This window comes from Pseudomassariella vexata, assembly GCF_002105095.1.
Source record: "Pseudomassariella vexata strain CBS 129021 chromosome Unknown BCR38scaffold_9, whole genome shotgun sequence".
Taxonomy (NCBI): Eukaryota; Fungi; Ascomycota; class Sordariomycetes; order Amphisphaeriales; family Pseudomassariaceae; genus Pseudomassariella; species Pseudomassariella vexata.
The window spans coordinates 820,741-842,865 of NW_024467964.1; the positions used below are offsets into that span (position 1 = coordinate 820,741).

Below are 22,125 nucleotides of genomic sequence, written 5' to 3' on the forward strand. Positions count from 1 at the left end.
ACTTAGTAGTCTGACTTCAATCTCAACCAGTTACATCACGTGGGGAAAATGTGCCCAAAATGCTCTCTCTCTCTCTCTCTTCTCCTTCGCATTTTTGATCTTGACGACTTGGTGTAAAAATGCCAGCGGCACAGCCAACAAGCACATGAGCAATTTGAGGCCTCTCGTGTGGCAAATATTTGGTAGTGGCAACTTGCAATGAGGCCCTCTTATGCGCCTGAATGTGTAGCTAGCTCCAACCATCACTTAGAATTTGTAGAAAATAGTACCCAACTTCACCTCGGAACTACTTGTACAACTTGCAGGTCTTGAGGAGGTAGAGAGCGTCGTTTCAGAGGTTAGAGTTACAGTTGCCGTTGCAGTGAAACGTCTGACAAACTCACCCAGGTCCCTGGCTGTCATCTGTTCTCGCCGGGGTCACTGTGGGGGGTTAAAACTCTAACCAAGAATAAGAATAAGCTAGCAACTTCATAGGTGCCACCTTCCCCAACCTGCAAATGCTTGGGAGTTGTTCGTCGACTCGATCGTCACTGCCCGCCCTGGCTCTATGCCCAGAATCGCTTAGGCTGACGGGTGGGGGTTATCCTGGGCTACCGCGGCCAATCGATTGTCTCCATCTTGTTCTCCCTCCCCAAGATTCAGCGCCGCCTCGTGCTCGTCACAGCGTGCATCCGACTGAGACCTTCCCACTAAAGATTGGGACAGCATTATCGAGTCCTTGTGATGTCTTCCAGTCCTGCCTCCGCCTGCTCACCTTCGCTCACCTGATATAACACTTCTTGACTGCCACGTCCTCCATGGACACTATGGTCTTCCTCTAATCCTCCAAGAGAACGTTTCGTCGAGCTTCCGCGATTGTTGCTAGGGAGAGTAACACCGCTCAGATTTGTAAACGAACTCCCGTGCAACCACAGCAACGGCAACCAACCAACCAACCCCACCGTGCATCGCGACCAAAGAGTTTAACCATCTCCAACTTGGAACTCCTTCGCATGAGCGCGCCATAAAGTTTCGGAGCTCTTCAGGCGCTAGGCAAGCTAGCACTATTAGATACCATTGGCTTCGACGACCACCGACTGCTGGAACTATCTTCTTGCAGTCGGTAACCAATTCCACGCAATTTGAGCTCTCTCATCCTCGCGACCATTCGCAACGGCTGGAGCTTGCTGATTGGGTCTGCCTGTTGGGCTATTTGCTCGTAGCTTCTTCCAATGGATTCAAATGATGACTCCCAAACTACGCAGCAAGGTGCGATTCCGAGTTCCTCTGTCTTCGCTTAAGCAACATGTCTGATATGTGTACGTCTTTTTAGCAACTCAGAACGCCCTCGACCCGCGTCGCCTAGGGAAGCAGAACTCGGGCTTCTCCGACGAAGACATCGCCGACATCGTGTGCCTCCTATACCCCAACACCGAGAATGCCAGCCGAGAAGTGCAGAGAATTGCGAATGAGACCGAATACAGCCCCCACATAACCGGCAGGTACACGGCAGATGCCATCGACGCCGACTTGTATCTGGAGGATGGCGCGCGCGAATTCGGCCGTACTCGCGGCATGGGAGACCACGCTATCGTGCTCAAGCTTTCCTCGACAGCGAAGAGCCCGCAGCTTGGCTTCACCTTCGGTCGGAACGCCTCGCGATGCGACATCTGCTTCTTGAACGACCCTCTTAGGCGACTGAGCAACATTCACTTTCGCATCTATGTGAACAAGTACGGTGTTGTCATGCTCGAGGATCAGTCAACCAACGGCACAATTGTTGACGATGTCTTGTTGAAAAAGAAAGATAGTAAGACTGGCGCCAACAAACGGATGCTCGAAAGTGGTTCAACCATCAAAATATTCATGCACGAGAACGCGCAGGATCTTACTTTTATTGTCCGAATTCCCCGCCGCGATGGAGACCTCCAGCAGGCTTACCTGAGAAACTTAAGAAGGTATTTGCGACTATTCCAGAAGGAAGAGGTTTCGCTGGATCGCACCATTGGCCCAGGGCCGAGTGGCCATGTAAGTTGTGCCCCCAACCAACAAGCACCCGCTGTTACTGAAGCCAACAAGGTCAATTTATTCCCGCCTCCATTCCAGAAGAACGGTCCCACCGGTCCCATGGACGACATCATACAGGACAATGCTGAACGTCTCCCACGTGAATGGCGCGGTGGTGAGAAGTACAACCGCGTAGGAGTGATTGGTAAAGGTGCGTTTGCGACTGTGTACAAAGTGGCATCGAAATACGACGGCCTGCCCTACGCGGCAAAGGAGCTTGACAAACGAAAATTCATGAAGAACGGCGTCCTTGACCAGAAGGTCGAAAATGAGATGAAGATCATGCAGGCGGTCCAGCACGTTAGTATATTGTCCCATTCCTGACTCCACCAACCGTTACTAACACGGCTTAGAAAAATATCGTGCAGTACATCGAGCATTTTGACTGGGATCTCCATCAGTTCATAATCATCATGGAGTACGTCCCGGAAGGTGACCTGGGCAAGCTGGTCCAGGATCACGGGGCAATCAAGGAACCTTTTGTCAAAGTGATGGCCAGACAGCTGATTGATGCCTTGGGATACCTTCACGACAACAAGATTACCCATCGCGATGTCAAGCCAGACAACATCCTCATCGAGTCGACGAGGCCCGATTTTGTTGTCAAGCTGACTGATTTTGGGCTGTCCAAGATGATTGACACCGAGCAAACCTTCCTGAAAACCTTCTGTGGCACCTTACTTTACTGCGCTCCAGAGGTTTATTCTGAGTATAGCACTTACGATGAGCATGGCCGAAGGGTCCGCCAACGAGCTCCAAGGGCCACGAGGGAACGATATGACCATGCAGTGGATGTGTGGTCTCTGGGTGGGGTGCTTTTTTATGCCCTCACTGGCTGCCCGCCGTTCCCTGTTAAGAATGGGATCAGCTATACGGAGCTATTGCACCACATCATGACCAAGCCCCTCAACACGATGCCTCTGATGGAAAATGAGGTATCCAACGAGGGAATCGACTTCCTATTGTGTATGATTGACCGACGTCCTGAGACGCGGGCAACAATAGCAGAGCTGCAAGTACACCCATGGCTAAGCGAACCGGAAATTGTCAACGCCGCCAAATCCCCTGACGTGATATCCGACGACGATGGGCTGGAGCAGGGTGCTTCTCAACTGAGCTTGACGGACAGGCAGCACGGGCTTGCTGATGGCGGAGTAAGCGAGTTGTTGGAGCCGGAGCCAGACTTCTCCATCGAATATGAGGATGATAAGGAGAACTACACTTTCAACCAGCCTCAAGAAAATCGCTTATGGGGAGAGGTCTCAGCCATCGGCAGCTCTGGCGCAGTCCCCGAAGACCGCCTCAACTTGCCCATGTCAACATCAATTTTCGAAGAAACTAAGATACTGGAGCCTGAAATTCTCGACAGTTTCGAGTCCGAGGAAATGGAAACTCCGAAACAAAAACGCCAACAGCCCCGCGGCCTTCTTGGGTCTAGCAACTCAAGGTCCCGCGACAACTCACGGAGCGTCGCGAGTGAGTTTGGATCGCAAAGCCTCGGAGGAGCCGAGTCCATTATGGAGAACCTTAACATGAAGTCCTTGGCTCGCACGGAATCCGAATACCTTCGATCTAGAATCAGCGATGTGAACACCAGCAAGCGTGTTCGTGCGGCGTACGACACAAGTGACGAGTTTGACGGCTCGTCTGGGTCAAATCCCATGCCGTTCATCAAGCGGCTTAAATCCAAAGGAGGCGAGGATGCCCTGTCAGATGACGAAGAACAAAACAGCTTGCATGCAAGCGTGCCTCAAATTGCCAAGAGTGACTCGGGTCGGCAGATCGACTATCCTGTGCACAAAACAACATTCTGGGATGGGCGCGACAAGCAGACATGGCATCTTGACTACCCTGAAATGACCCATCTTCAGTATACTGCATTCGTTAGGGCGGCGGAGAAGAGGGGCGAAGAATTCAGTCCTGGCAAGTCACCACTGTGGGACCTCGCCATGAAATACTTCCCACCAACACAGAAAACCAACCTGGTATCCGACACGATCACTGAAACCCGCCAACCTTTTCTTCGTCGAGATAGTCGTTCTGTTGGAGAGAATGATGGTTGGGATCTGCCACCAACCGCGCCTCCTCCAGTTATGGATGACGCGGAGTCGATCCCGGACACTTTACCGCCAGAGAGCCAAATATCCGGACCACCGGCATCGTCACTTCCCAAGACGGTGGTAGCACGCTTCACGTCTGATCCCGGATCTGTGGTTTCTGGAATCTCTATTCCCGTGACAGACCCTATTCTCGCATGGGGCCGGGAGCGTGATAATACCATTAGATATATGCATGGCTCAGAAAGCAGAGTGCCCAAGTATGCATTCAGAATCTTGTTGTGGAAGGATGGATACGCCGCATCGACGAATGACTTCCGTCCTTGGGACCCCCCAGCAGTGGGAAGCACAACCTTGCGTGCATCCCCAGAACCAGACTCGTTCTCGTTCTACATATCTACGAAAGCTACAAATGGCATACGCATCAACAACAACCCCCTGCAACCAAATGAGCCGAAGAACAACAGAGCACCAGCCAAATACTGGATGAAACTACACCATGGTGACACCGTCGTTGTTTGGGGTACCGACGACGTCAAGAATCAAGCCAAGCTGACATTTGAATGCTTCTGGGGAGGATCGACCGTCGAAAGACAGCCAGATGAACCGCCAACCTGCGTGTCCGAGCTCATCGCACGCAAACTGGACGCCACATGGACGAGAGCGGAAAAGAACCTTCACCATGACAGAATTAAGGCAGAGGCGGCACAAGATCAACAATGCCGGATGAAGCACATGGCCCGAGAACAGGAGAGGAGCAAGGTGTTCGAGCAGAAGCGTGTCGAGGCAATCAGGCGCCTTGCTCTGCGCACTAATAGGCAAAAACCGTCGGCGATTATCCCGCCCGTTATGGCGAGGGCAGTGTCCAGGCTTAGGCAACCCAGCCCAGCGAGGTACGTACAGACTAATGACTGATTAATGCGCTGTACATCGGCATTTGCTACGAACACGCCACTGCTATGACATTTTCATTTCTTTATTTTTTTTTTTTTGGGGGGGGGGGGATGGGGGATGGGGAGCTCGATACACAGAAGGACAGAGGGGCTTGCAACGGCGCATTATACCTCCGAAAATGGGTTATGGGAGTCGGCTTTCTCTTGGGAGCCAGAGCGTTATCTTATTGTCGAGCTCTGTGGGAAGAAGATGTTGTGATATTGAGGGATACTAGCTCGCATGTGCAGGCCAAGATGTCGAATATTGCTGTTGCTTTACAAGACTGGCATGGCTGGGTCATCGAGTGTAGGTCCCTTTATAGATGCATGCGGAGGAGATACGGAGAAGACAGAATTAGCATAACAAGTACAATATAGATTGTCATCTCTGGAGTCTGCGATTGGGCCAGTGTAGAGGTGTACCGCCCCTTTGCAGCTGAATGAGCAAGTTGTACACAGCACTTGCTTCGCAACTGGACAACTCCAGTTTGCCCATTTTATCATGTGACGGGAATCCTCGAAGAGGCACTCAATCAGATCGAAACCACCTTATCAGCCTTTAATAGAGAAAGTCTGGAACTTTTGGTATGGCGGTGGTGATTGGTATATTTGGCTGAGAAGATGGCACTGCCACCCGCATCCAATTGCTCCAAAGAAAGCTCCTCCGTTCTCGATGCCCCCGCCCCCGCTCAATGGACTTCAGGAAGTCGCGCTTGATTTGACGCGACGTTCCCAGTCGCAACTCCCTCCTAAGTCGAGACGTACAATAGTGAATTGAGCAACACCTCTTCTAGTTTTTCTAAACTTTGCCCAGTATGGACATCGATGACATCCTGCGTGAGGTCGATCCGACCTTTGATTCCATCCCAGTCGAGACCCGCGACCTTCAGGCTTTGACACGCGCCTGGATAGCTGAAAGATCAGCCCCCGAGCTCCTCGAGTAAGCAGCGCTCTTCATGTGCCCATGAAGACCCTCATGGCCGTCAAGATGCATTTCATACTGACGTGACTTGACGACAAAGCTGGCCAGCAGACGGTCTCTTCGAGCGCATTAACGACCGCATCAAGAAGCAAATCGAAAAAGTCGAAGAAATGACGGGCGACATGGACCCCAAGACCAACTTTGCCCTCATCGTGATCCAGACGGAGCTGGAGCGCTTCAAGTTCCTCGTGCGCAGCTACCTGCGCGCCCGCGTCGCCAAGATCGACAAGCACACCTTGCACTACCTGTCCACGGCCGATCTCCGGCTGCGTCTCTCTTCCACGGAGCTTGCGTATGCCACAAGACACCAGGCCCTGCTCCATCACCATTACTTGTCTTCGTTCCTGTCGTCGTTTCCGGCCAGCTTGCAGAACTTGAATGATACTTCGGGGAATATTAGCATGATTGACACGCCCGATGTGGATACGGCCGTTTTTATACGGTTGTTGAGGGATGTGGTTGTCAGGGGGAAAGGGACGGATGTGGATGGGGCGGCAGCCGGGCAGCATGGGGATATCTTTATTTTGCGGTGGTCTGATGCGAAGGGTTTGGTCGAGTCTGGGAGTGCTGAGCTGGTCTGATTTTATGAATGAGCTCACTGTGTTGGGTCGTTCTCCCACAATTAGCTTAGAGGAAGCAACGACACACATTGGGGGCAGGTACCATTGGCTGCCGCCACGCTAGAACACCTCACAGCTCAATGCTGCAGAAAGGTATGTGACATAGATCCGTCTTTACCCCACGCACGTTAACAATCTCCAGGTTTGACCTTCATGCGGCAAAGTCGACATCACAGCGTACAGGAAGAACCGCCTTAACCCCCTGCACAGCTGCACAGGCTGAGACAGGCCAGATGTATCGGATTGCGGTTCCGTACATAAGCTCGTGGACGACGGGCTGGATTACATGCAAACGTACCGTGGGGGCTCATGGACCAGGAAGACAAGCACGTCCGCGTCGCTCTCGTCCTCGAATCCGTCCGCAAGATGCTCTACGTCGGAGACCTTACTAACGCTAAGACGCCCATCTCAAAGACAGCCTACGAGTGAGTTGCCAGAGACCTCGCGAGCGATTATAAGGCTGCTCTAGTGTTCCGAATGAAGGCTAACTACGGGATTTTGACGTTCCCTTCTGTTGAGGCTGTACAGGAAGATGCGGTATTGGAACACCGTTTCTCGTCGCTGGCAGTTTCTGCGCGAGGGTCAGTTGATCGGTGAAGAAATAGTGCATTGAAGTGGAAGATATGTGGTTTTGATATGTTCCCTTGACGGCCATGCCTAGCATACGGGAGTACAGTCCCCTATTAGTGTAGATAACACAATTTCACTAGGTGATGGTAGCCAACAGATATTATTTACCATGGCGATACTATTTTGTGCCTTTTTTTGCATGAACGCTCAGCTAAAGTGACATGTTTGGGTACAAGTAGGCGAGCTCAGAAGACGAAGTTGAGTATAGTGGTGGCCACTTCTTCCCAACCCAATATCCGATTGGCCAGCTTACTCGAGCGAGCAAATGAAACTCGATACTGCGATTTGAAGTACGAAAGGCCTGTGATTCCATTTGCTCTAATGGCGTTGGTCATGTATTTCCAAACAAGTGGAAAGGGGGGACCAACATACAGATCTGCGGAGTTGGTGTACATATTGTCACCATCTATGGTGTCATCATGGTTGAAGATATCCTTTGAAAATCCATGGCGTGTGTTGGATCATGAAAATCAAATATGTTGATGATAGACACACCTCGCTGGTGTTGATGCCACAAAACTGACGCCCTCAGAGCCGGGGAGGGAAGGATGGTTGCCCATCGCATGGGTGGGATGACAGTACATGTATGAATTATACATAGCACTAGGAGTAGGCACAGGAGCTTCTAACGCATAGAATAGATTGTATATGTCACGCAGACAGTTTGGTTTGCCATTGTCTAGGGAAAGAACTAAAGACGGCGAGTGCATGGTGAGTGACATGTTTTCCACCCAGGCCAGAAATATATAGTCGTATGATTCCCAACAATTCGTCCTCATTGGGTGGCGCGGTAATAATCTCAGTGGTAGGCAGTTGCATCTAGCCAGTTCGCAGACGGGGAGGATGGCGGGCGAAAACACCCGGGTACGTCGTGGGCCTTCTTGATATCGTTCTCCTTGTCTTATTTATTTTCCGTCTCTTTCCCCTTTCGGTGCTCAGCGAACGCTCTGAATTTGTCATGACCGGAGCCATACAAAGAGATTTAGAGTTATGTTTATCAAACACAGGAGTGATATGCGATATTATGTCTAAGCATGATATCTCTTATCTATTAGACCTTCTTGCCCTGCCTCAGCAAGTCCGACACTTTGGGTGGTAGCACGAGGGCACTTCTATCATTTCGGCGATGGAAGTCCACCAGCGATACTGCCGTCTTTTCAGGCAAATCCTCGTGTATGAAGTGGCCAGCCTCTGGGAAGACCTGCAAAGCATACTTTCCTACGTTCTCGAGTCAGTAGTGAAACTATGTGCGCAAAGTGAATGCACATACCTTGCATCTGGCCAATCGTCAACTCCGTGTCTAGTCTATCCGTTCCTGCCAGGAGCAGCAGTTTTCCACCCCTTGCCCCTAGGAACTTCTTGCTCAGACCGACGAACCAGTTTTCCCAAAACGGTTGTGTGCTGGCAAGATCCGTCCGCCACTTCCAAGGCCGTGAGTCGGTCCGTACCTCGTCCTGACTCAGCAATGCTGGTACGCTGGTGCGGGCTGAAACCGAGTTGCGAATCGTTCTTGATCTCACATGCCACTCGATGCCCGCCTCCAGGGTCGCGAATCCATTCGGTCGCGTCGATAGATACGTCTGCATGCTCTGCAAGGCATCCATAGCAGATCCCTCCACCACATCAAGAACGACATATCCCAGGAGTGCATTACCGAGTGCCCCCGACATGGCAAGCTCGGTTACGACAGCGCCGCCCAGAGAATGGCCAACCAATATAATAGAAGGCAGCTCCTTCCACTTCATTTCTTCCTTCGTCGACTTGATGACGGAAAGTAGATCTTTTGATAACGTGGCCAGGCTCAGGTCAAGCTTGTCACTGTCGGGATTGGTGGTCGATCCATGACCCCGTGCATCCGCGGACAGTATACCTGCTGACGGCTGACGCTTTCGGATCTCGGAGCCCACAACGGCGAAAGACAGCCCCGATGAACCGGCGCCGTGGTGCATCACGAATAGGGGCCCTTTATCCACGGGGGATATCAGGTAAGCATGCAGAGTGGGACTCGATGGCGCATCCTCCGTTTTCAGAAACAGCTCCCTCTCAAAATATGTTGTCCAAGGTATCTGCTGCAATGTCCTTCCTCTCGGCACACTGGCAATTGAGTTAGCAACATGTGCTTGATGTTCATGAGCGGGTTGTGTACTCACCCCTGCGGTCTCGCGAATAAGTTTCTGCTTGGAGAGGGTATGATGGTTCCCGTCGACGAGGCCGAAGATGCACTCGAAGAATCATCCTCAAAGGTTGGTTCTGGCATCTCGGTAAGATAGCCATCCTCCTCTTCCTCCCGCTCGTCGAAGGCGTCAGGACTCATTCCACTACTGAGCCTGGATTTGGCCCAGGCTTTCTGGAGATCACTCATAGTGACTTGAGTTGATTGCGCCCAAACGACAGATTGTGAACGAACTCGGTATTGGTCCGTCACTATGATAGCCTTTCTGCGGATGTGCATGTATGAGTGTACGTAGAACTTCTTATTGTGAACAATCTGGAAGTCTCGGTCTTGACGTGATGTGCCGCATCATGGGGAATCCCACTGCAGCCGCGGAAGTCGCGCTTCAAGCCTCCTTCTACTTGAGCTGCGGACAGGAAGAAAATGAGCGAAAGAGGAAATAGAGCCTCGATGATTGATTCGACGTCCCTTAGAGCCGCATATTGCGAGGACAAAGCAGGTTGTTTGCGACTGATTCTTCATTTGGTTCGTGGGGATATTGGATAGCGGGATGTGTGGGGTTGACATCATACCTTGGACCCTGAAATGTTCACCCGCTGCAACGCTCTTGGCTGTTCAACCTCACTTCGATCGTAACTCCCTGTCTAAGTTACATGTTTACGTTCCTTTGATGTTATTTTTTTTTCTTTTTCGCGTTTGATGTGAAAAACATCTTTTATTGCTGTGTCTTTGGACACATTTGCCCAACGTATGTATGGCCTTGTGGAATCAGGAAAGGTTTCTCATTTGACAGTGAGCATACGGAACCCAGCATGCCTCTACAGTACTGAAGCGGACAAGCGTCCCAAGTTGGTAGGTAACACTGTGCGATCTTGGTTACTCAAGTAAGCTGAGGATCATTCGTCTAACCTTAGATCTATTCGACCAACTTGCTCTGGATGCCTATGTAGGCCTTGCCGCGCCTTCAGGCGGAGCATAAATAACCCCGCCGACTTCTTATAGCTATCCGACCCCTGATGGAATGGCTCGATACGCAAAGAGTATTCCGTGAATTGCCTGGGTTGTACATCCGGCCTGTTTCACCAATATCTCCTTTGTTCAATTCAACTCTTGAGATACTATTGTGCGAGATCATCACTTCATCCTCCATTGTTCGACCACCGAGCAGCAAAGTCACTGTCGAATACTGATTTGCGCACTCAAGCCATCATGCTTCGAACGTCCAATACAATAAGGAAAACCAGTCCATATACTCCCATCGCAGACGACGACCGGATTGAGATCGCCGTGATCGGCGGCTGGCAGTATTCTTCGGAACCGAGTTGTTCCTGCCCCGGAGAGGACATGATGGTGTTTTCTCTAGAAAATCTTCCTTACGTGGAATAAGCAGATTGGATTGTGGGAGAAGAGCATGAAGATGACGAAGCAGATATCCCATGCTGCTGAGGCCTCTCGCCCTGTTTGCTGAAATCTATCATGTTGTATCATCTTTGCAAAGGCAATGTGGCACAATGAGTACATTGGCGTTTGCTCCCGTTACGTTCAACTATTTAAGCAAAATGCCTGGACCTTCTGGGATATGATGAAGAGGCACAGTCACCCTGACAAGCTATCAAAATTGGGCCGGGATATCGCGATACAAGGTGAACTCCGTGGGAGCAAGATCCAGAGTGACTTTGATGGTATTCTGGTCGGGGTGCATGAATACTTCATGTTCTCTGCGCAGGATATCGCCAAGAAAAACCATGCGAAGCTGAAGAAGGTGGAATACCTTGCAGAACAGTTGGCGCTTCATCAAGTACCGGTCCGTGGGTACCACCGGTTGGGTGATATAGTTGCTGATGGAAGTCAGCTACTTGAGAGGGCCGCGGGAAAGGGTGTGTGGATGGTAAGAAGCGGGAACATGTTTTGTTGACGCATATCCAGGGTTATTCCAGCTTCAAGGAAATTTCGAATCCAGATCTATTGAAGTATGGGGAATGAGGTGTTGGGATTTGGCAGCTTGGCATCCTGGCTGGATGATCTCATTTTCTCCTGGTATCACTGCTTGTTGTTTCGTATTCCACTTGATTCGAGTCTTGCGTTCGGGCATAGCGAAAGAGTTGAGTGTTGTAAATTGCGTGTTTTGTTGATTTCAACCCGCCGCCATGTGCAGGTTGGGTTGCCCCAAAAGGCAACGCAGCTGACTATAGTTACAAATCAACTGCACCTGTCCTACTTGCTGGCTCTACAACCATATTGCCTTTTGCTCATGTTTTCCATAGCACCGCGGTATAATTTTTCAAGAATCCGTGATACCTCTATGGCTGGTCAAGCCAGCGGTATCTTCCTCCAACTTCCTCAAATGCTAGCAAACTCATACGCCTATTGATGCAAGAATTTCCCTGATACCCTTTAAGTCGGAATGACAGCCGCCATCCCTTCTGTTTGTTGTGTTCCAGGCTGCACCTGGACGCCTCGGTTCGATAAACTCTTCTTGTCTTGTTTTCTAAATTGGGCCTTCTGGCCCCCTGCGGCAAGGGCAGTCTGGTTAGGATTCTTGTTCTTCTTTTCTTGTCCCTGTTGAGCTGCCTTTTGCAGTGCCTGCTGGTTCTTCTTGGGACCACTCTCGGGGTCGATACCGAGTTTCTCGTCAACATCTCGCGCCCGTTCCAAGAGAGACTCGAGGCCAAGCGTCTCGCATATCTTTGTATAGCTCTTGCAGGGGCTGATGGACCGATAAACCGGTGCTTTTCCAGGAATGATTTGAGTCAATAGGAATTTAGTGTTGCCGAACTTGTTCTCAACCTCCATTGCGTACTGTATATACTGCTCGACAACATCTTTCCAAGGAACCGCACCCCCGTCAGCTTTGGTCCTGAAACAGCTCGAGTTTTTCTCGGCGCAGGTCGCAATCATGGCACCGTCTGTACCAAATTCTTCCATCAGTTGTAAACCATGGTCTCTGTCTTCCACGTCGCCGTTCATCACACATGCGACGCCGGCCTTGTGGCAAATATCCGCGACCATACGTAGCTGGCCTCGAATCGCACGTTCCCGGGGCCGCATGGGTGTCGTTCGGCAGTGGACAGTTAGACCAGTGATCCCTGTGGCAACCAGCTTTCTGACGAGAGCCTCAGTCTCGGATGGAGTCTCGAGAATCCTGATCTTGACGCTGATGCCAATCTCGAACTCGGAGGCGATGTTCTTGACCAGCGCCTCCAAAATGGAGCATAGCAGATCGGGCGTCTTGAGTAACCCAGCTCCCATCCCGCAGTGTACGCTAAAAGGTTTCGGACAGCCGGCATTCACATCGATGCCTGCCACATCTGCCGCCACCAATTTTGCTGCTTCGACGGCGAGGTCCGGATTTGCGGTGCCCATCTGGAAGATGAGTTTCCGCCCCTCCTTCTCAGGATGCATGTTGAAGATAATGCTCTCTTTAACATCTGCTGACGGCTCTTTCGCGCCATGCGACGCCTTTCGCGTCCACATGACAGTATTCGTGGCTTCGTGTACCTTGCGCGTTGTGCCAATCATGGCTTTGTCGACAGTTTCGGGGCCTACACGATGTGCACGGTTAGTAACAGCAAGCTTATAGATTCTCGTGACGAGATAACTCACCCCATACCAGATCAGCGCCGTAGTGCAGGGCGAGGAGTCGCGATGGCAGCTCGCCGGAGCGCACCATGGGGGCCAGGACGACTTTGCCCCGGTAGTCGACGCCGTGGGGGGGGATGGGAACCTTCTTGATTTCGGTCGTCATGATGCTTCGAACTGCCCGTGCGAGCGAAGACATGACACGGAAGGAGGACTTGTGAGGATCGTGATTTTTTTACGTAGTGACAAAAAGATCCATCTCCGAAAGCGCGCTCGACATCCAAAGTCCTCGCCCTCCGTCAACTCAAGAAATTCGGCACCTTATCTTATCGGCGACTTGGTTCGTCCAAAGATCAACGACATCATCATCTCCAGCAAGCCGGTCCGGTTCAGTGAAACGCAAGTGCTTTGACGAAAGATATAATGTCGGTTTATCATACAGCTAGTTCGACATAATGAAGCATACAGATTGCAGAAGCAATCCGTGCCTGCTCTTGGGAAAGCCATATTGAGCAACCATACCAAGCCACACCACCGGTGGTTCAAAGTGTTTTAGGCAACAGATACAACTCTCCCGAAATATGCTCTAAGTTCTTCACCAAGGTAGTTATGAATGGATAATATCTGGTTCTGCGTTCGTCCCACAGTACACCCTGAGCGCGAGTTGACGCTGTAGGGCACCATATTTGCTCTGTAATAGTGTTGTTTGCAGTGGCTAGAGGCCGTGGCTGAAGTCCGAAATGGACAAGGATCGATTTGATATATCTGCCGCCGAGCTTCGGTCGTCTGGGTAGTTCAGTTTCTGCTGATGCAAGATATTGGACGTAGGTAACACCCGCATCTGAAGCCGATCATCTGCCATTAACTCTAGCTGCCGTCACGAGCCCCTTGTCGGTATACCTGTCTTCTGTATTACAATCACTTGTCCCTCCTTTCTTGTAGTTATTATTGTGTTTATGTTATCCCAACGACCTGTGAGGCAGAGTTTGCATATAGCCCGGCAGCAGCTCTCGTCTTCACGGCAGCCACATCTTTCTCTAACGGCGGGCATATTGACTCGCCCGCTTATAGGACTGCGTCGGGCCAATCGCACCATCGCGCTGGCGGGACCCTTTGATCCTGGCTGCCAGGGAAAGTGTGCCCCTCCTCCCCCTTCCCGCATGGTTTCCTCTTCGGCCAATTTTCGTCCCTCCACATCACAATCTTCATCTGCATTTTTATCTGGTAGCAGTGTTCCCAGAGTCAAAATTGCGTCTCAACGTTCCGCCCAAATAGCTCGACATTTATCGAGCTCAGCTTCCGTTTCCATTAACAACAAGCTACACATCGCCGACTCGTCGTCCACAATGGCTTCTCAGTTCACGGTCCGCAAGAAGGGAGCTCCCAACACCTTGGAGCACCGCGTCTACATCGAGAAGGATGGCGTGCCCGTCTCGCCCTTCCACGACATTCCTCTCTACGCCAATGCCGAGCAGACTATCCTGAACATGGTTGTCGAGATTCCCCGATGGACCAACGCCAAGCTCGAGGTCAGCATCACACCCCGACTACAACTGCAGGACTGGTTTTGCGTTTGGTTATCGATTTCAGCTGACACCCGCTCTACAGATCTCCAAGGATGAGCTTCTCAACCCCATCAAGCAGGACACCAAGAAGGGAAAGCTTCGATTCGTCCGCAATTGCTTTCCCCACAAGGGCTACCTCTGGAACTACGGTGCCTTCCCTCAGGTAACACAACACCGCCACTGCGTTTATATTTCTTGTGCGTTTCCGCAAGATCTGACACGAACTATCTAGACCTGGGAGGACCCCAACGCCATTCACCCCGAGACCAAGGCCCGTGGTGACAATGACCCGCTCGATGTCTGCGAGATCGGCGAGCTTGTCGGCTATGTTGGTCAAGTCAAGCAAGTCAAGGTTCTCGGTGTCATGGCCCTGCTTGACGAGGAGGAGACTGACTGGAAGGTCATTGTCGTTGATGTCAACGACCCTCTGGCCCCCAAGCTCAACGACGTCGAGGATGTCGAGCGCCACCTCCCCGGCCTTCTCCGTGCCACCAACGAGTGGTTCCGTATTTACAAGATCCCCGACGGAAAGCCCGAGAACCAGTTCGCCTTCACCGGCGAGTGCAAAAACAAGTCGTAAGGCGCCCTTTAACGTTGCGACGACCAATATTCGAAGACCCTACTAATTGCATGTGCAGCTATGCCATGGATGTGATTCGCGAGTGTGGTGAGGCTTGGGACCGACTGATCACTGGCAAGACCCAGCCCGGTGACATCTCGATGTAAGTAACGTCAAACCCTGGAGGGATGAAAGGACGCTAACAAGGCCACTCTGTAGCCAAAACTTGACCGTTGCCAACTCGCCTTCCCGCGTTAGCTCGAACCAGCTGCCTCCCCTGCCCCCGAACGAGGAACTTATCCCCGAGAAGATCGACGCGTCGATCGACAAGTGGTTCTTCATCAGTGGTGCTGCGGCATAAACCCGTGCATGTCCTGGATTTGGTAGACAAAAGTTCTTGCGGATATTTAGCCGCCACAATTCTGAGCGAATTTGGCTGCAGTATATCCCCTTCTACGCAACTCCGTAGGTTAACCCAGGGACATGATGACGACTAAAGCCGCTTGAACTTGTGGTTGGCCTGTTGCAGCCATCGAGAACAATACACATATTCTTGACACAATGTACAAAGTTACTTCTCTGTGATGATTCCCCAACGCCTGCCCGTGCTTGATATACATGCCATAGCATCACCTCTCACCTGTTAACCGTCCGTCAGGTCTGCTTGTTTTTGTAGTGCACGAGAATGGCGGTCGACCTCCTCGATGATGCCCTTGATGCCCAATTGCTCGCCGTTCAAATCCATCTCCTTGCCATCCTCTGTGGTGTCACGTTAGTAAATGTGTAGTTGTCGGTTCGTAGTCGGCGCACGTACTGAACTTAACCATCAGCGAGGCCGTCTCTTTCGATGTCTGCGGCAGGAGCTTCGCGTTGATCTTCATGCCGGTGCTTCGTGCATCCGACGGCAACGAGGAGAGGAATAAGCGGGTGGATCTCGAGGCCACAGAGAAGGGGTTGAACTTGGCGTTCACCTCGGTGATGAACCTCGTGATCATGCTGGGCTGGCTGTCCGGGTAGAATTGGGATAATGCTTGAAGCTCACGGTATAGCAGCTTCAGTATCCCGCCGTATAAGCACCTCAAGTCAACGGGTGACTTTGGAGTGAGTTTTGTGCCGTGCTTCAAAGCGTCCACAAATGAAAACACTGGTGGATTATCCGAACTTTGCGATTTCAGCAAGTCTCGGCTGGATGTGGCTCAAATCCAGGTCCAGTGGCGGTGCAGATGCATCAAGCCAGGAATCGACCTTGAATTCAACGTCACCGATTTATGAAGTCAAACTACCCAGTAACCTGAAATTGAAGCGAAAAGGCCAACTTTCTCTCAAGAAAATTGCAAATGACGCTGTACGTTGTGCACTGACGTGCATTATCGACTGACATCAATAACTTGTTCGCAAACATGACGTCCGAAGTCCTCGAGCAGCGGTTTGCGGATTTGCATGACCGACTTACAACCCTCCAAGATGCCACATCCCAGCTCAAGGAGTTGATAGACCGCCTCGCCAACTTCAACTTCCAACCCGGTTCCGTACCCCTCGGTGCAGGGGAAGATGACAATGTCGGATCGGAACTGAGCGATGAAATCAACCAGATCCTCCGCGAGCAGGAGGAGGAGCTCGAACTGTTGATGGATGAGGCGGTGGATATCCCGCCGGGCAGGGACGACTTGCAGCATGACAAGACCAGATTGACGGATGGGGCCCAGAGGCTCAAGGGGGAACTGCAGAGGTAGGCCAGCTGGCCCAGTTATACCAAGTCACGATAAACGGCACACATGTCTAATACGCAAAATACAGGTGTCGAGTGTCTTTTCGCAAAGCCCAAATCACCGCCAAGCGCAACCTCCAACTCGCCCAAAAGCACGAACGCGAACTCCTCTTCGCCTCCTTCGCCTCGCCCCGATCGGGTGCCTCCTCCCCTGCCCCGTCCATCAAATCCCGGCGTAGGCAACCCCTGGGCGGCAGCGAAATGTCCAAAGAAGACCAAACCCTCAGCGCAAGCAGCGACGTGACACAGGCCCTAAGGCGAACACACGACATGATGGCCTCGGAGCTGTCGCGGTCCCAGTTCGCCCGCCAGACGCTGCAGGAATCGACGGCGGCGCTCACGCAGCTGTCCGAGACGTACTCGTCGCTTGACTCGATGCTATCTAGTTCGCGGGAGCTGCTGGGGACCTTGATGAAGAGCCAGAAGAGCGATACGTGGTACTTGCAGTCGTCGTTTTATTTGCTTGGGGCAACGATTTCGTGGTTGGTGTTTAGGAGGTTTGTCTATGGGCCCATGTGGTGGCTTGTGTGGCTGCCCCTGAAGTTGGTTTTCAGGGGGGCGGTGGGGGTGTCGAAGGGGGTTGGACTACACGGTGATGGCGGATCGCTGGATCTGGGGTTGGAGTCGCCTGGGGTGAGGCCCGGGGTGCAGTCGGTGGAGATGAATAACGAGGGGGTACATACGATACGGGGTGGTGAGGAGGAGCTCAGGCGGTCGCGGGAGACTGCGGATCCAGAGTCGATGACTGAGCAGGTCGGGCAGATGATTGACGATGCGACGGATGCCAAGGCTGCTTCGGAGGAACCTCCTAAATCCGAACTCGAAGAAACGCTGGATGCAAACATGAAGGACGAGACGGTACTGAGGGAATCCGAGGATGATGAACAACCGAACCCTGTGAAACGGGTCTTGGAGGAGGAGATTCACGTGGATACAGTACCAGAAAATGAAATAGCTAGGGACGAACTGTAGATGAGAGAAAACAAGACACATATTTTGACATTTTCATCTCCTTTCAATCCTTGAAGCCACGTATACGCATCAAAAGCCGCACTGATATTTGCTAGCATAAATCACTGATACTTTATGCTCGATTGCGAAGCAGGAATCCCATAATTAAAAGGGTACACCTACTTAGGAATCATATGGATTGATGGTCACTCAGGGGCAAGGCTCGAGCAACGACGAGAGCTACATGTTTAAGGACAGTGGGAAGCAATAGCGAAGCTACCCATCTAGTTTAAGAGTGCCCACGATCACAAGAAATGGGGCAAACAGAAAACATGTTTCTCTACACTTTCACTGCCTCGGCAGTTTTCTATCTATTCCATCAACTATGCTCGAAACAGCTCATCCATTATGTCTCGATATCCTGTCTTATTCAAGGGGGAGGAGATAGATGAGATGGCCTGTGTTGTGTTGATTTACTCCCACGCTTCTCCAACCCAACCAATGCCAATGCAATACCTATTCCACTCTTTCCCTCTCTCCGTCATATTTTCTTCTTTTCCCAAACGGCAGGCATGTCTTAATGAATGAATGCCAAATAATACATACAATAATCTTTCACCTTCGCTCCTCCCACCTTCTCCTAAACTTCCCCTTGTCGTCTCACCACTCTAGGTCTCGGAAGCTTCACCCGTCCCCAAAAGCTCGTTAATATTCGTCTCGTCCACATTGATAGGCTCCGTGGTCCAATCCTCTTCTACACCTACACCTCCCCCCAAATCTGCATTCGCAGTCTCAATACCACCACCTCCCGCAGTAATTGTCCCCTGCCCCGCATCCACAGCAGCAGTCGCACCCTCGCCGTCACCCTTCAACATCATCCCCTCCAACTGCGGATCCAATACGGGATCCTGACCCAAAGCCTCGTTTGCAAAATGCGCCGCATAAAAATGCGCCGAATCCCCTCCTCCAGGCAACCCATTGGGACCAGAAGTTGGAGGCGGAGGCGAGGGACCGTGGTTGAACGCGTACTGCTCCTCGTCAGCGCTGTACACGCCCAGCGCGTTGTAGTCGCTATCAAAGTGTTCGGCGCTGCTTATGGGCTGGGGAGGCGTGGCTTGGTGATGGTAGGGCGAGGCGAAGAAGTCAAGTTGTTGTTGGGGGTGGTGGTGTTTTGGCTGGAATTGGGGTTGGTGATGTTGTGGGGTCGGCGGTTGCATCGAGGGGGGCGGGTACATGTTGTATCCCTCTTCAACTGGAGATGAAGAGTAGGAACCCGGTTGTAAAGGTGGGGTGTGCGTGGTCCGCATGTAATATACGTCCTCTACTTGGGGCGGCTGGATATTGTAGTGCTGCTGTTGCTGCTGCTGTTGCGGCGGCATGCGGTGCGGCTCGATGGTTTGTTGGTAGTATTGGCCGTTTACCATGCTATCTGAGTACGGCGCCGGGAGGGGCTTGCCTGGGTTGGAGTAATGGTAGTTGGAAATGCCGCCGGAGTACTGTGGAGGCATTCTGGCCGGACCCAGGGGCTGGTGGTACTGTGTGTACATATTGGACCTGGGCTGACGGTAGTTCACATCTGGATCGTTGCTAGCGGCCCTACCGCTGATGCGCTGAGCGCCCGGGGGAGACCATTCGGCCAAGTGAGTCGCTCTTCCCACGGCTCATGTTGGTAGTCCCAGTCGTTGAGATCGCTTCCGTCATCGTCGGAACCCGGAGCACCGGGCTTCTTCTTGGATTTCGCCTTGGCAGGGGTAAAGCGGTAGTTTGGCCATGCTGCAGCGTGCATGCCGCGTTCCGTCTTGGCCCACTCGTTGAACTGACTCTGAGTTTCGTCTGATTCCATGGGCCAACTGGCGCCGCACACCTTCGACACAATCTGGTGGTTGTCGTGCGACCGCAGCGCCTTGACGCGGTTTTGGTAGGCTTTTCGGTACAGCATGAATGCGTTCATAGGCCGCTTTATTTTGCGATCTTTGGAATTTTCCACCTCCTCGTGCCGCACCTCGATGGACCGATGCACGTATGATTCAATATCGGTGTCCTTGATGTGGGTTATGTCCTTGCACAGCACCGACAATGGCGCCTCCAGACCGAGACCATCCTCATCATCACCCACCGCCTTCTTCTTCTTCTTCTTGCCCTTGGGTTTTGCTCGCGGCGTCGTCGATTTCTCCACACGGGTTGATCGTGCGCCCAGGGGGTCGTGGTCCATCTGCTGCCGCGACATGGCGCGCCCTCTGCGTGTTGTTACCCCTGACGCTAATGCTGATGTGGGTGGTGTGGGTGGTGATGTTGCAGGTGTGCTGTATGAGTGGTTGGGGGTCTGCTCATGCGTGTTAGTATTAATTACATCTAGTAACCCGGGGCGAAGAAGTAAACATGGGTCACCACGACTTGTCTCAAGAAATGGTTGGAGGACATCACTACTCACCTGTTGTAAGGGCAGGTCAGGGTACGGGGTCGGGCTGTAATCCTGGTAGTGGTAAGGGCTTCCGTAGGCATCTTGGGTAAGGGGGGTCCCGTGGCCGTACTGCATCTGTTGGGGCATCGGGCTGGTGAAGCGCGAGTGAGGCTGCGAGTCGTACGGGCTGTACGTGGCTATCGTCTCTCGCGGATTCGACGTCGCGTTGTTGTACTGTGCGATCTGCTCCAGGTCGTATTGGAGGACTCCACCCAGGTTTGACGGTGCTGGCGAGGGGGGATCCATCTTTATTGACTTGCAGCTGCTGTTTTTTGGGGGGAGTGAGGGGGGTGATGCTTCGTTGAGATTCAGTATTAACAACTAGGGAACAACAGTGGGGTATGAAAGGGTATTAAGGGTAGGTCAACAGCAGGCTTCAGAGTAAGAACCAAGAAGCTGTTTTGCTGGATGGCAGTGACCACAAAGCAGGAGTTTGCAAAACTCACTGCCCAAGTTGACGCCTTCCTTTGATCACTTGCGATTCGAGCCGGCGATGAAAGCTGATGTCCGGATAGCGTGGTAAAGATCAGACGTCTTGAGGTTAGACTGGGTTGCTTGGCACCAGCTTTCGGGACGATAAAGTGTCGGTGATACCGCGATGACCAGGAGGGAGCGCTCAGCTTGACAAGAAGCTTCCACCCTCAGGGAGCCGAGCTTCTGGAAAGCAGATAGAAATCTCCAACACGACACGACACGATACGACAAGGGGCAGAGAGTCAAGTCAGATGTAGAATTTGGGATTGGCAAGCACAATGTTCTTGGCCTGAAGCTAAACCACCAGATGTCAGTTAGCAAGATCTCGATTGTCTGTGTGATATCCCCCACATGTCTTTTAGCTGAAGATATTTCGCGCATGAAAAAGCACCTATGTATATACACATAGACAGGCAATCAGAAACAAAATTGGATCAGGCGGTGAAAAGTGGAAGACCTGTCAGAAACAGACATGTGGGTTTGTCTTGTTCTGCGGACGCGAAGGGGATATGCGCACTGGCGGCAGTGGCAGCAACTGCAGAAGTGCAGCAGCAGGGTCAGGTTGCTGAATGTGCTGGGATATTAGGGTGGCATGGTGCTGTTCTGTGCAATGCAGTGCATAAATTCAGAAAGAAACCGGACATGACGAACCTGTTGCAAATGCCCGTCTGGCAGGTTTGATGTGTGTGTCTGCCGAACACTTTTGATGTGAGCTGTGCGAACACAAGCACGACGACAGCCGCGACTTCCTTCTTTCCTGTTGTGGACGTGAACCCAGCTGGACCAAAATCCTGGCTATTGGGATTGGGATTGTGAGCTGCTGGACTCTGTGACTTTCTGATGTGAGTGCCACTAGTCAGTCGACCGGCCTGATGGTCAGAGAAGATGTGCAGAAGTTGGTTGCTGGGTCTCGCGTAAACATACACCCCACAGGCCGTCACTTCACCCCGGACAAATGGTTGATGCAGCTTGCCTGTGCCCAGTTCTCACCACTTCTTCTTTCCCTTTCTTTGTTCTATTCGCGTCTTCCCCAGAGACTGATTCACCACTGGGCGGTGGCAGCAACAGCAGCAACACAGTTTCCTGTTGGTTCGGCCTGACAAGATACTTGGGCGTGGAGCTGAACAAATGGTCTGATAAGGGAGCGTGTGGTATGCAGCAGGGTATACTGAAGAAAGTGTGTCGTGTACGTCGAGCATGCATGTGTTGGTTCGTTTCTCTCTTGCCGACCAGCTCGCCGGGATTTTGGTATGGCTCTCCTTGATCCAACCGAGAAGACTGGATGCGGTCTTTGTGTGTTTTCCCTAGAGTTACTTTTCTTCTCTTTG

General features: G+C 51.9%; 11 protein-coding genes across 11 annotated transcripts; 5 read left to right on the forward strand and 6 right to left on the reverse strand.

The window, feature by feature from the left end:
* The first annotated feature begins 992 nt into the window (after positions 1-992).
* Positions 993-5,105, forward strand: BCR38DRAFT_236386 (uncharacterized protein). The gene is made up of 4 exons (XM_040854360.1): positions 993-1,248; positions 1,313-2,007; positions 2,059-2,346; positions 2,400-5,105. Exons 1-4 carry the CDS (start codon positions 1,212-1,214, stop codon positions 5,016-5,018), a joined length of 3,639 nt encoding a protein of 1,212 aa, XP_040714115.1. The 5' UTR covers positions 993-1,211; the 3' UTR covers positions 5,019-5,105.
* A 13-nt stretch (positions 5,106-5,118) lies between these two features.
* BCR38DRAFT_438006 (uncharacterized protein) lies at positions 5,119-5,468 on the forward strand. Its single transcript, XM_040860562.1, has one exon. The coding sequence runs from the start codon at positions 5,183-5,185 to the stop codon at positions 5,411-5,413; it is 231 nt and encodes a 76-aa protein (XP_040714116.1). The 5' UTR covers positions 5,119-5,182; the 3' UTR covers positions 5,414-5,468.
* A 271-nt stretch (positions 5,469-5,739) lies between these two features.
* On the forward strand, positions 5,740-6,797 carry BCR38DRAFT_236441 (uncharacterized protein). The gene is made up of 3 exons (XM_040854361.1): positions 5,740-5,975; positions 6,058-6,730; positions 6,780-6,797. The coding sequence occupies exons 1-2, from the start codon at positions 5,851-5,853 to the stop codon at positions 6,596-6,598; spliced, it is 666 nt and encodes a 221-aa protein (XP_040714117.1). The 5' UTR covers positions 5,740-5,850; the 3' UTR covers positions 6,599-6,730; positions 6,780-6,797.
* On the reverse strand, positions 6,640-7,977 carry BCR38DRAFT_410716 (uncharacterized protein; the record flags this gene model as incomplete). Its single annotated transcript, XM_040858494.1, has 4 exons — positions 6,640-6,697; positions 6,936-7,031; positions 7,127-7,294; positions 7,763-7,977. 4 exons carry the CDS (start codon positions 7,975-7,977, stop codon positions 6,640-6,642), a joined length of 537 nt encoding a protein of 178 aa, XP_040714118.1.
* Positions 7,978-8,318: 341 nt separating this feature from the next.
* Positions 8,319-9,629, reverse strand: BCR38DRAFT_486552 (Alpha/Beta hydrolase protein; the record flags this gene model as incomplete). The annotated part of the gene is made up of 3 exons (XM_040864045.1): positions 8,319-8,485; positions 8,538-9,361; positions 9,418-9,629. 3 exons carry the CDS (start codon positions 9,627-9,629, stop codon positions 8,319-8,321), a joined length of 1,203 nt encoding a protein of 400 aa, XP_040714119.1.
* Positions 9,630-11,834: 2,205 nt separating this feature from the next.
* BCR38DRAFT_346057 (uncharacterized protein) lies at positions 11,835-13,185 on the reverse strand (the record flags this gene model as incomplete). Its single annotated transcript, XM_040856230.1, has 2 exons — positions 11,835-12,982; positions 13,044-13,185. 2 exons carry the CDS (start codon positions 13,183-13,185, stop codon positions 11,835-11,837), a joined length of 1,290 nt encoding a protein of 429 aa, XP_040714120.1.
* A 1,180-nt stretch (positions 13,186-14,365) lies between these two features.
* On the forward strand, positions 14,366-15,504 carry BCR38DRAFT_486554 (inorganic pyrophosphatase; the record flags this gene model as incomplete). The annotated part of the gene is made up of 5 exons (XM_040864046.1): positions 14,366-14,548; positions 14,628-14,747; positions 14,817-15,160; positions 15,223-15,306; positions 15,363-15,504. 5 exons carry the CDS (start codon positions 14,366-14,368, stop codon positions 15,502-15,504), a joined length of 873 nt encoding a protein of 290 aa, XP_040714121.1.
* A 282-nt stretch (positions 15,505-15,786) lies between these two features.
* On the reverse strand, positions 15,787-16,138 carry BCR38DRAFT_347037 (putative ribosomal protein YmL44, mitochondrial; the record flags this gene model as incomplete). Its single annotated transcript, XM_040856301.1, has 2 exons — positions 15,787-15,902; positions 15,958-16,138. The coding sequence occupies 2 exons, from the start codon at positions 16,136-16,138 to the stop codon at positions 15,787-15,789; spliced, it is 297 nt and encodes a 98-aa protein (XP_040714122.1).
* Positions 16,139-16,415: 277 nt separating this feature from the next.
* Positions 16,416-17,918, forward strand: BCR38DRAFT_395097 (Sec20-domain-containing protein). Its single transcript, XM_040857625.1, has 2 exons — positions 16,416-16,872; positions 16,941-17,918. Exons 1-2 carry the CDS (start codon positions 16,544-16,546, stop codon positions 17,881-17,883), a joined length of 1,272 nt encoding a protein of 423 aa, XP_040714123.1. The 5' UTR covers positions 16,416-16,543; the 3' UTR covers positions 17,884-17,918.
* Positions 17,919-18,530: 612 nt separating this feature from the next.
* Positions 18,531-19,370, reverse strand: BCR38DRAFT_486557 (uncharacterized protein; the record flags this gene model as incomplete). Its single annotated transcript, XM_040864047.1, has 1 exon — positions 18,531-19,370. The coding sequence occupies one exon, from the start codon at positions 19,368-19,370 to the stop codon at positions 18,531-18,533; it is 840 nt and encodes a 279-aa protein (XP_040714124.1).
* Positions 19,371-19,432: 62 nt separating this feature from the next.
* On the reverse strand, positions 19,433-20,569 carry BCR38DRAFT_525320 (uncharacterized protein; the record flags this gene model as incomplete). Its single annotated transcript, XM_040865316.1, has 2 exons — positions 19,433-20,185; positions 20,294-20,569. 2 exons carry the CDS (start codon positions 20,567-20,569, stop codon positions 19,433-19,435), a joined length of 1,029 nt encoding a protein of 342 aa, XP_040714125.1.
* Between the last annotated feature and the right edge of the window lie 1,556 nt (positions 20,570-22,125).